This window comes from Lepidothrix coronata, unplaced genomic scaffold, assembly GCF_001604755.1.
Source record: "Lepidothrix coronata isolate B3197 unplaced genomic scaffold, Lepidothrix_coronata-1.0 Scaffold39, whole genome shotgun sequence".
Lineage (NCBI taxonomy): Eukaryota > Metazoa > Chordata > Aves > Passeriformes > Pipridae > Lepidothrix > Lepidothrix coronata.
In genome coordinates this window covers 2,832,574-2,844,336 of record NW_016690219.1, presented here as the reverse complement: position 1 = coordinate 2,844,336, position 11,763 = coordinate 2,832,574, and the positions used below count along the sequence as shown (strand labels likewise).

At 45.4% G+C, this 11,763-nt stretch overlaps 2 protein-coding genes across 2 annotated transcripts in view; one reads left to right on the top strand and one right to left on the bottom strand.

Moving 5' to 3' along the window:
• The first annotated feature begins 154 nt into the window (after positions 1-154).
• On the top strand, positions 155-5,218 carry SF3B6 (splicing factor 3b subunit 6). Its single transcript, XM_017813091.1, has 4 exons — positions 155-388; positions 629-747; positions 3,330-3,468; positions 3,974-5,218. Exons 1-4 carry the CDS (start codon positions 359-361, stop codon positions 4,061-4,063), a joined length of 378 nt encoding a protein of 125 aa, XP_017668580.1. The 5' UTR covers positions 155-358; the 3' UTR covers positions 4,064-5,218.
• A 3,994-nt stretch (positions 5,219-9,212) lies between these two features.
• Positions 9,213-11,763, bottom strand: part of FKBP1B (FK506 binding protein 1B) — a 45,539-nt gene continuing 42,988 nt past the window's right edge. Inside the window, exon 4 of the mRNA XM_017813092.1 lies at positions 9,213-9,925. Within this exon, the coding sequence (XP_017668581.1) occupies positions 9,797-9,925 (129 nt within the window). The 3' untranslated portion in view covers positions 9,213-9,796. The remainder of the gene's footprint in view (positions 9,926-11,763) is intronic.

Here is an 11,763-nt window from a genome sequence, read left to right as displayed (position 1 = left end):
ACGCCGGGACACATCCGGTCCGTGAGGGGAGCGCGGTGCATGCCGGGACACATCCGGTCCGTGAGGGGAGCGCGGTGCACGCCGGGACACATCCGGTCCGTGAGGGGAGCGCGGTGCACGCCGGGACACATCCGGTCCGTGAGGGGAGCGCGGTGCACGCCGGGACACATCCGGTCCGTGAAGGGAGCGCGGTGCACGCCGGGACAGCTCCGGTCCGTGAGGGGAGCGCGGTGCACGCCGGGATAGATCCGGGTCTCCCGCCCAGCGCTCACTATCCCGGCTGGTGTTCCTGTTCCCGGGCTCCTTCCCCGCCGCTGTTCCTGCCCCAGGCCAAGGCCCCCGCTTTCAGCCCGCAGCCATGGCGATGCAAGCGGCCAAACGAGCCAACGTGAGTGCGCTGCGCTGCCCCGTCCCGCCCGTGCCGGGCTGCGGCCCCGCTCCTGGGGAAGGGAGCCCATCCCGCTCCAGGCATCCCGCTGGTCTGACGGGAACGCGGCAGGAGGGTGGGACAGGGTGATCTTTAAGGCCCCTTCCAACCCCGTTTCATGGTTTAGCCCGTAAGGTGCCGAGTTTAAGGTTTGTGGTACGTGCCCCGGGTCTAACAATCCCCGTGTCCTTTCTCTCTCAGATCCGGCTCCCCCCGGAGGTGAACCGGATCCTGTACATCAGGAACCTGCCGTACAAGATCACGGCCGAGGAGATGTACGACATCTTCGGGAAGTACGGCCCCATCCGGCAGATCAGAGTGTAAGTGTTTTGTTTTCCTTTGGGACGTGAAGGGCTCCACGTGCTCCAGTGCCCGTGTTCTCACCTCAGGGGCTGACAGCTGGGATCCACAGCTGGAAAGGCTCAGTGCCCTGAGTGCCAGAGAGGGATGTGATGATGCTCTTAAGTGAATTTGTTAGAAAATTATACTGCTGGGAAGCAGGAGGGAAGAAGCTTAAATTTGATGTGAATTTGGGGAAGTTGGTAAAATATGAGACTTGTTCTCTTGAGTCTCAAATACAGCTGAGCTCATACCTTCACTGGAGCTAAAAATAAGAAAGGCAGAAGCTGAACAGTTTTCCTGTTTAATGAATATGAGATAATTAATGGAAAAACAGATGTTGATGTTGCTGCTGGACCTGTGGACTAGAAACAAACACCAGCAGCAACCCCTATGGGTCAGAGACAGAGTGTCCTCGACCACACAGGGTCTGGATAGTGGGGATGTGACTGTGACTTTGCTTATAAATGCCTGGAGATTGTACATGTCTGCAGCAGCTCTGAGGTTCTTCTCACTGCTGGTTCAAATACTGAAGACATGAGCGCTGGTGTTACCTGTTATCCTGAGAACTGTCTGAGTCATCAGAATGCTTTGGGTTGGAAGGGACCTTACGGATCATGATGTTCCAACAATCCTCATGCCATGGGCAGGGACACCTTCCACCGCACCAGGGTGCTCCAAGCCCCATCCAACCTGGATGCTGTGGATTAAGCCATCATTCCATCTGGGTGGTATCATGATCCACTAAATTTCTGGCAGAAAGAGTTGTCTGAAGCTGGAATTCAGGGAGAGCTTTTGAGGACTGTAGTAAGCCTGGTTGGAGTATGGACACTCATACAAAAGGATTTTTTTTTTTTTTTTTGCTCCTTCTAAAAGAATATTTAGGAAGGGGAGGAAACAGAACTTGGTTTTCCTAATACAGTGTGAGACAGATTTCAGTAGATGCACACATAGAAAGGAAATGTAGTTTGTATTTGATGTGGGGTGGCTTTATTGTACTGCTTTTATCAATGGTGGCAAAATAGCCTGCAGCACCTCCTGAGTTCTTGATTAAGCTGCTGATCAGATTAGAGCAGAACATACCCTTGTCATTTATATGGCTTTCTGTTTCCCAGTTCTCTGAGACTGGGATGGGAAATTAATGTTTGTTTTGACTGTGTAGGATGTAAATACCTAAATTGTCAATGCTGCTTAAACAGACCAAGTGTAACAACCTAAAATAGAAGTGCTCATTTCAGAGCTGTAGTGATTAAAATCATAAAATGGTTTGGGTTGGAAGGGACCTTAAAGACCATCTAGTTCTAGCACCCTGCCATGGGCATCTTCACTAGACCAGGTTGCTCAGGGCCCCATCCAAGCTGGCCTTCCAGGGGTGGCACATCCACAGCTTCTCTGGTAACCTGTCTGATTGTTAATTGTATAGAGCAAAGTCAGTTTTACAGGCAGAGTTGCCCTCAGCAGACCAGGAGGGGGAGCACGTGCTGGTGGTGCTGTGCTGGGACATGCAGCTGGACAGACCCTTCTCCTACAGGGAAGCACAGCAGACATGGCTGTGAAATGGCTGAAGGAACAAGGGGAAGTGTAAACACTGCTGGGCTAAACAGGTGGAGTTCTTTGCTAATGAGCATAAAGGACAGCCAGTACTTAAGGTTTCTGAAAACATGTAGGCTAGAACAGTGTGACAGTGGGACATAAGGAATTGGGATGTATCGGGAGCTTTCCATCAGAGTGACGCACTGACAGGTGTGTCCAGCAGTTTGTTCAGAACTACTAATTCACGTTGTTTCCCACAGAAATTCCAACATCATCACGAGACAAGGCTTAAGGTCGATCCCCCTTTGTAATGGCTTTTGTGCCTTGTGCAGTTTTTATCCCATTCTCCACCTTTGTACACATCCCAGGGTGGATATGTGACATGCCATTTGTCCTTGGGAGTTCTCAGAAGCACCTTGGAGACAGTTGTTCTGATTATTAAGTCTCTATAACTGTATTTTAGTTGAAACCTTTGGGATCTGTAAACTCTGTGGTCCCTCTGGGCTCATTAGTGTCTCATCCCTCGGGCGAAGGGAGTGGAATTGGTGCTCTACTGGGTGACGGCTGTGGCTCTGCAGTGGGCTTTCACCAGCAGGGCTGTTCTGACTCCTAAATTGACTTCATGATGTGCCAGGAGCCCTTTTCCACCCTAGGGACACATCTGATCCAGACAGCCACTGACAGCCAGGTCTTGTTATATTAAATAAAACAAGCTAATTGCTGTAATAAAGACTTAAATCATTTCCAGATACATGGCAACCCTGACAAAAGGTTCTGATAGTTGTTGTGGGGAGGTGCATTTTCCTTAAGGAGCAAAATAGAGCACACTCTCCTGTTGTCTCTGGCTCTGAACTGTTTGGTGTGAAAAGCAGGGATGTAGTTTAATATCTAGAAAAAATAAAAAATTGTTTTTTTAGTGAAGTCGCATTAGTTCATCTAATCTCAGTCACTGTGAAATAAATAAACGTTAGACTAATAAAACTATTTCTTGTTCATTTTATTCAATGCTAAAACTGATGTTGCTCTGCAGTGGGAACACCCCTGAGACCAGAGGAACAGCCTATGTGGTGTACGAGGACATCTTCGATGCCAAGAACGCCTGTGATCACCTGTCAGGGTTCAACGTCTGCAACAGATACCTCGTGGTTCTGTATTACAATGCAAACAGGGTATGTGCACCAGGCAGGTTTAAGTTACCTGTGAACAGAGCCAGCACAAAAAAACAAGCCCAAAATCAGTTTGTAAAGACAGTTGCTTGGGTGTTCTTAAGAAATAAACTCCAACTGTTGGAGGGAGTGGATTGGACACATGGTCAAGGTTTCATCTTTACATGGGGATTTGTGTGCCAAACAAAGTACCTTTGGACCAAGGGTGTGAAAGAAGTGTTTCTGGTGCAAGTAGTCTGGAGAAGAGGAAGCAGGGGCCTCACACCAGCACAGCTGCAGCAGGATGTGAGATCTTGTTTATGGGTAAAAAGTCTCCAGTTCTGATGTCCTGCCCGTCACTGACGGTGTCCGAGGCCCTGTGATGTTCTCCAAGGGCAGGAATCAAACAGAGCCTTGTGTGTGATGGTGATGGATTTCATAGTGATGTTGGTTGCAGTTACTGGGAAAGAACATGTCCTAAGATGAGAGATTCTTTGTCATCTCATATCTTTTGTTTTCCTAATTACAGGCATTCCAAAAGATGGACACAAAGAAGAAAGAGGAACAGCTTAAGCTTCTCAAGGAAAAATACGGAATTAACACAGACCCACCGAAATAAACTGATCTTTTTTGGAAAACTGTTTTCAAGCCCTGCCATCAAGTTCTTAACCTAAAGACAGGAATTCTCAACAAAGTGTAACTTTTTCTCTTACAAGTTTGATAAGCTGCAATATGAATCTTTAGATCTTCACATTAGAATTAAATAAATGTAAAACATGGGAAGATCTGCTTTAAGATTAAATCTCCCAAGTGGACATGGGCTCTCCAAGCTGTGAGGGTGACCTGGCAAAAGCTGCATTGACCTGTTTCTAGCAGGAGCTTTAAGAAGGGACTGAGCAGGTTCTGTTTTTGACTGAACAAAGCAAGCCTATGTTTATAGCAAAGTTTCTTTCACAAACTGTAGAAGATAAATGGCCTTTTAAAAGTATCCAGCTGATAAGCTGACTCCAGTCAAATCTTGTTCTAGCAGTGGTGCCAACACTGACCAGGTGCAGTGAAACAACCCTGCTCTCACAGTGCTGTGCTGCTGGGCTGAGCTAAGGCTGTACAAGGTCTTTGTTGTGTGTACCAGGTTTGTACTGAGGACTCCATGTGAATTAGAGAACACTCGACCAAAATGAGACAGTAGAGGAAGGTTTTGATTTTGGTACCCGTACTGTGATTGTTTTCTGTCTGATGTGTTTGAACCGTAACACATTTTCTGTACATAAATTTTTAGGTGTAGCACCTGGTGGAGGCAAAACCAAATTTACATTTTTTGTAGATTTTTTTTCTTCAGCACTCATGTCCTGTGTATAAAAATGAATGTGATGCAGAGTGTGCATAACCAGTGTCTTTTGGAAGTGGGAAAGAACAACCTCCACCTCTGTTCTGAGCCAACTGGGAGTTGTGTGAACAGTGGTAGTATCCTGCCTTTGAATGATTTACTTGAGTGGATGTGAGGTTTTACTCCCTGACCAGACAACTTCCAGCCAGTGCAGAACGCGGGCAGATGCAAACATACTTAGCCTGAAGATTTGTAATTTAATTTTGGTTTTTTTCACTTCATTGTACTGTCATAAATAAATGTTCCAATTTTCTGATCCGTTGATTTTTGTTGGAATCTGTCACTTAAGGAACCATGCTGTTCATTTGGTAAAAAAAATAAAATGTCTACATGTTTTGCTTTTTTTTTTTTCATCAAGGCTTGCTGTTTGCTGTGCTAGTTCTGTGTGTAACCTGTCCTTTTAGAAGGGGAGTCATCCATCACCTGAATGTTTGGGACACAGGTAGGAGCTGTAGTTAATCTGTCGCCATTCGTACAGGAACGTCCCTGTGTGTTCGTGGGTGATGGGCAGGGTGCCCGTGCCCAGCTCTCACATGGAGGAGATCCCTGGCAGGATCCCTTCCCTTAAAATTGACACTGCTTTTTGCAGCAAGAAGCCTTGCAGGCCACAGTAATCCATCCCTGAGGTCGGGAACAGGCGCTGGGAGACTTTTGGAGCCTGTTATCTGGGGTTGGGTGAGCAGTTGCTCCTCCACTGCCAGCTTGGTCTTCAGGTCTTGCCCCTCAGATTACACAAACCAAAGGTTCTCAGGCAAAAACCAGCTTGCATTAAAAATATTTAAAGGAACGGAACCCTATTGGAAGGCTTGCTGCTGTGTGAACATCCACAGCTTTTTAAGCATTACAAACCACTCCAGCCCCAAATACACGTATTTTTTTAAATATATATTTATAGATATATATATATATGTGTCATGTATATACACACAGGAGACCCCTCGCTGTACCAGGAACTGGAGCTGCTTGTTGCCATGCTGGATTTATGGTTCTAATAAATAATAATAAACACTGATAATAAATACCAGGGTGCCAGTAATGGTGCTGTGCACTGCCAGTCTTGTTTAAAATCATATGCAAATACCACATTGCTTCTGTCAATAGCAGAGAGCATGGTGCTTGCACTGCAGTGCCTGTTTTGATGAGGATTTGATGCTGTTTGAAAAACATATCTAAAAAGCAATTCTTTAGGGTAATAAGATTAATAAAAATTCCTTCAATGAATCCTCAAGATCAGCAGCTTTTGATTTCTCTGAGAGCTCAGCTGCTGCCTTTCATTAAATATTCCATTTCATACTTTTTCTTCCAGTGCCTGTTCAGGGCTTTCAATGTCCCTGCACATGTAAAATGAAATAATGATTTGTACCTGCAAGACAGAGGGAATGGAAATGGAATGCCTGGAGGATTGTTTTGATGAGATCTGCTCAAGATTTTGTTTGAAATGTAATATCAAAGGACAGGGAAATGAGTTCAGCTCTATGAATGGCAGAGGGGCAGCAAATAAGGCAGATGTTACCAGCCTCGCACTCTGCATCTGTGCTGGTTTTTGTTTGCTCACTTCCTGTTTAATTTTTCAGGAAGTAGGGCATGAAATTAAGCCTGGAAGGTCATTTTTGTCCCCATTGATGCTGTTTAGAAATTAGTAACAGCAGCATATCTGATTACACAGGCAATGACAGTAAATTTTTTCCAATCTATTATATAGTGGTAATAATTATATGTACTGTGTTGATCGATGATACAATTAAATAAATTAACGCATTTGCAGTCAAATAAAAAGCAGAAGATTACATTTCCTTGAAGACTTAATTTCCCTAAGTATCACAAAGCACAATTAGTTTTCCTTTTAGATTTTTTTTTTAAATGAAATTGGCATGAAAAATGTAATAATCGCTGCTTCCAGCCAAGGTCTCCGCCGAGAGCGGGTGATGAGGGAGCACTCCATCAGCCAGCTGTAACAAGGATTTCACAGAGTTGGGAATGACTGGCTGAATTGCTGAGGGCAAAAGGGACGAGCACAGCAGCAACTCTGCAGACAGAGGAGATAAGACTGAGTATGATCAGCTCCTAGAGCCCAGCAGGAATGTTTTTTCCCTGGTAAGAAACCTGGCAGGAGCGGAAAGGCAGAGCCATACCCTGCTTATTGCTTCAGATGCAGCAGAAGCTCCCAAACAGCAGGGCCAAGAGAGGATGGAGGGAATATGTGGCCATTCCAGGTACGCTGAGCCAACCCTTGGCATCACCACTGTTGGGGCATTCAGGAAAGGGCACAAAACAGATACTGGTCTCTGGTGAGACCCCACCTGGAATCCTGCATCCAGCTCTGGGGTCCCCAGCACAGGAGGGACATCAACCTGTGGGAGTGAGTCCAGAGGCAGGACACCAAGATGATTAGAAGGATGGGCCACCCCTTCTATGAGGAAAGGCTGAGAGAATTGGGATTGTTCAGTCTGGGAAAGAGAAGGCTCTGGGGTGACCTAATTGCAGCCTTCCAGTACCTGAATGGAGCCTACAAGAAAGAAGGAAAGATACTATTTACAAGAGCATATAGTGACAGGACAAAGGGGAATGGATTCAAACAGAAAGAGCAGGGTTAGATTAGGTATTAGGAAAAGATTCTTTACTGTGAGAGTGGTGAGACACTGGCACAGGTTGCCAGAGAAGGTGTAGGTGCCACATCTCTAGGTGTTCAAGGCCAGGTTGGATGGGGCTTTGAGCAACCTGGTCTAAGGGAAGGTGTCCCTGCCCATGGCAGGGGGGTTGGAAAGCGATGATCTTTAAGGTCCCTTCCAACCCAGACCATTCTATGATTCCACGATACTTTGGGGTTTTTTTTTAATCTTTTAATAAGCAACTAAAACTGGGCCATCAGTAGGAGCAGCTTAAACCAATGTGCTGAATCAAACTGTGTTTGACAGACAAGACAGGGCCACATTACCTTTAACCAAGGCACTTATGAGAGCTTGTTTCTGCAACTGCTGCAACCAAGTAACAGCAGCTGCATCTGTGACCCAGTGCAGCCACAGGCCAGGGCAGTGGCAAAGGAGAGCAGGTCCTTTTCAAATAATTTGGGAATGCTAGTGGACATCAGACCCTGGCAGTTCCAATTCCATATTTATTAACAGAAAATTAGGCTGTCCTAAAAAAAAGTACTATTAGTGAAATGGAGTGTAACCCAGCTGCTGCAGTGACAGGAGATTTCCACTAAAAAAACGGTTCAGAAAAGCCTTTCATTTCTTTACGGAGAGGGGAGCAAGAAAAAAATTTACACAGCTCAGTGTATAACAATCTGTTAAGAGGTGGATTTATGGGCTTATTAATTAACAAGCTCCAATGCAGCTTTGTGGGGAAAATGAACATCTTGAGGGAGAAGAGTGTGAGCTGTAGTCACTGACCAGATCATCATTCTTGTGTCTCTGTGCTCCTTCTCGCTCTCTTCTCCAGGAGGTGTCACCGGGAGTCACCTCCACATCTTTGCTGTCTGACTGCTCACGCTCAATGTGTTCTCCTTACACAGATCCACACAAGATAACAGCACAGCAACTGTTTGAAATACTCCCATCAAAACATCCATTAGTTGAAAACTATACAAATAGTTTACAGTCAAGTTGATGAAAAGTAACGTTGTGACCCAGGAAAAGGCAAAAATGAGCCTAAAGGAAAGAAATCAGACTTAGGCAAAGCAAAATAACAGCACAGAAGCAGCCTCACTGGTCAGGTCCTGCTCCTAAATCTGGGTAAATGACAGAATACACATCTTCCTGTCTCCAGGGGAGGAACCAGCATTTCAGGAATTCATATAACCAGCAAAAGAAATAAATATTGCTCAGTCTCCAGTGCCAGAGGCCCAGTGCACACAGTAAGTTTGCAGGCTCTAAACAGGAGCAGATGATGCAGCCTAAAAACCCCGGTGTGTTCAGTGGCCACATCATCCCACAAATCAGATTTGTTTTGAAAGGTGGATGCACATAATCCTGCTCTTTTCTAGCCTTGCTCAGCTCCAGGAGAAAATTTTACCCTGGTTTTACTGTTCTAAAGGCACAGAATTAGATCAGCACTGCATGTCTTTGACAAGCGGCACTTTCCATCTCTTCAGTACCCAAATTTTGGCCAGAGCTGAGGGGCCATAGGCAGGGCAGAGGAGATGGAGACTCAGGAAACTTTTCTGTCCCAGCAGCCCTTCCTTGCACATTCCTGGTACCTCTGGTCCCACAGAGATCTTCTGCTGGGCCATCTCTAACAGAACCAGTGCATGGAATTACATGCATTTCATATAAGAGGAATAATTAACAAAAACCAGGTTGTTGAAGGGTTGTTTGAAGAACTTCTTAGACAGCAAAAAGCATTCCAGTGGCCAGAGGAGAAAAACAGGAAACAGAGACTGTAAAGTATCAAGATTTTATTGTTTTTTATATATATATATATACGTATAATTCTTAAATGAGACAGTATTTTTTAAAACAGCAGCAAGCAGAACGTACAAGTTGAGAAAAGTGGCAGCGCAGGTAACTCTGTTTGGCTAATGCCCGTTCATGTACAAGGTGTACATTGGATTTTTATTTTTTTTGAGCACCTTTTGTGGTTTTTTATTTTTTCTTGGTTTAAGTGTACAGTAAGGCAGTGGTTTTTTTTTCAATAAGGAATATATATATATTTATATTTATATATATTTTCAGTCATCACCGTGAATTCTTCGTACATGCAAATTAAATAAAATGTACAACTTTAAAATGTTACACCGGGAGACGTTTTTTCCTCAAGGCAAAGCTTCTAATAAAAGGCAAATACAGACACCACAAAGTTAAAAAAGAGAAGGAAGGCGTAAGAATCCGAGCGGCAGGTGCTACTGACAGGACAGCTCAGGCAGGGAACGTCGGGATTCCAGTGGAGATTCCTCCCGCCGCTGGCAAGGCGGGAAGGAACGGATGGTTATTAACAGATGTCTGCAGCCAACTCCCTCGGGAAGGTTCACTCTAACCTGAGAAGCTCCACATCAAAGAGGAGCGTAGCATTGGGAGGGATGACCCCAGGGTGGCCTGTGGCTCCATAGGCCATCTCAGGTGTGCAGGTCAACTTTGCTCTTTGTCCTAAGCTCATCTGGGTTTTGGATGTGGGAGGAAGGAAAAGAGAAGACAAAAAAACCCCAACAGTATTAGAAGGAAATTAGAAGGAACACAAATTAAAAAATCACTGCCTGGCAGGTTTACAGTATCAAGGAGAGTTGGGATAGTCAGAATCACAGAATTGTTTATGTTGGAAAAGACCTTTGAGATTATTGAGTTGACAGGTTTGAACTGAATGATCTTGAAGGTCCCTTCCAACCCAAGCCATTCTGTGATTCTATGAGTCCAACTGGTTCAGCTTCAATTTTCCCTCACTCCTGGTTAGCTCCGAAGGTAACAGTGCTCACCGAGGTCTGGGGTATCAAGAATCAAATCCCTACTCTTCCAACAGAGTATTTTGGAAGATTCTCAAAGTGCTATTCATGCACCATACACAGGTGATTGAATATTCATTGGCCAAGGAACAAGGCAATGAAGCAGTGATTTTAGCTCAGACCTTTCTCCCAAGATCAGGTGCCTCACCGGACTGCAGATGACATGATATCTCCCACTGAATTTTAAAAAGTTGAATATTTTCAGGTTCTATAAAATATACCAAAGCTAGAGATTTGATTACTTTTGGTAGAAGAAAAATGTGAATATGAACTTTCCCACAGTCAAGGAGTATTAATACCATGGGGCTGAGGGCGTATGAGAAGATTCCCTCCAGGGGTTTCTGTGGGCCCACTGCTTGGATGTGTCCCTGCAAGCCAGACAGCTGGCAGGTCATGCCTGGATTTAAGGCATGGGATAACCCTGAACTGTGAGAAGTTGAGCAGAGAAATGCAGGTGCTGTTGGCATCTGAGAGTCATTACACCGAGGTTTGAGAACACCACACGCTTGTTCCAAGTGCCCTGTGCCAATCACACTCCCCAAATCCCTCAGACCCTGGGGCAGAAGAAGGCCACAAGCTCAGCCTATGTCAGTGATCCACTAGGAGGAGCAGGAGGGCAGCGTGTGACCACACGGACTTCTGGAATGGCTTTCGGCCGCTTCATTAACTAAGGCACAGGAGTCAGGGAGGGAGAGCAGTCAAGGAAGGGATGAACTGATTCACCCAAGTGCTTGTTGCCACTACTTTATCTGCACTGGCCTCTGGTTCCCACAGCTCTGGGGTCCTGAGCTCCTCTTAGCCCTCACTGCAAAGCAAATAATAAACAGTCCAACTCAAATCCTTGAGAGGAAGGTGAGTATTTTTCAGAGTCTAGGATTACTCAAATGAACTTCTCACTCTGCTACTGCAAAGGAAAACAGTATTCCTGATACTGAAATGAGTCTGGAGAACCCAGATACCCAAGGGAATGGTATGAAGCTGTGTCAGGGGAGGTTTAGGCTGGATATAAGGAAAAGGCTCTTCACCCAGAGGGTGGTTGGGCACTGGAACAGGCTCCCCAGGGAAGTGGTCACAGCCTCAAGCCTGACAGATCCAGGAAGCATTTAGACAAGGCTCTCAGGCAGATGGTGTGACTCTTGGGGTGTCCTGTGCAGGGCCAGGAGTTGGATTTCAATGATCTTTGTGGGTCCCTTCCAACTCCAGGTATTCTGTGATTCTCTGGCTGGAGAGAAGGGAATGCTTGCATTGCTTTCTCCATAGGGCTGGAAAGCATTGTCTCTTCCATCCTTCTTTGGAAAAGCATGGTTGCATCATTGCTCAATGGATTATTTCTCATTTTACATTCCTCCCATTTCTCTATTTAAGCATAAGAAGTTATTCCTGTTAAAATTGTTCCTATACCAGTATTTGAGCAGTTTCCTCCTCCCCTGAGGTCTTTGATCCTGAAATGGGAAGTCAGGAGGAATTTGCACCCTGATCTCATTCACTCATGCACTTA

Bases quoted from the DNA above. Each gene is read 5' to 3' on its own strand.
- SF3B6 (XM_017813091.1), top strand. From the start codon at position 359: ATGGCGATGCAAGCGGCCAAACGAGCCAAC. The intron at 389-628 runs GTGAGTGCGCTG...TTTCTCTCTCAG, and splicing joins AAGCGGCCAAACGAGCCAAC to ATCCGGCTCCCCCCGGAGGT. The intron at 3,469-3,973 runs GTATGTGCACCA...TCCTAATTACAG, and splicing joins TGTATTACAATGCAAACAGG to GCATTCCAAAAGATGGACAC.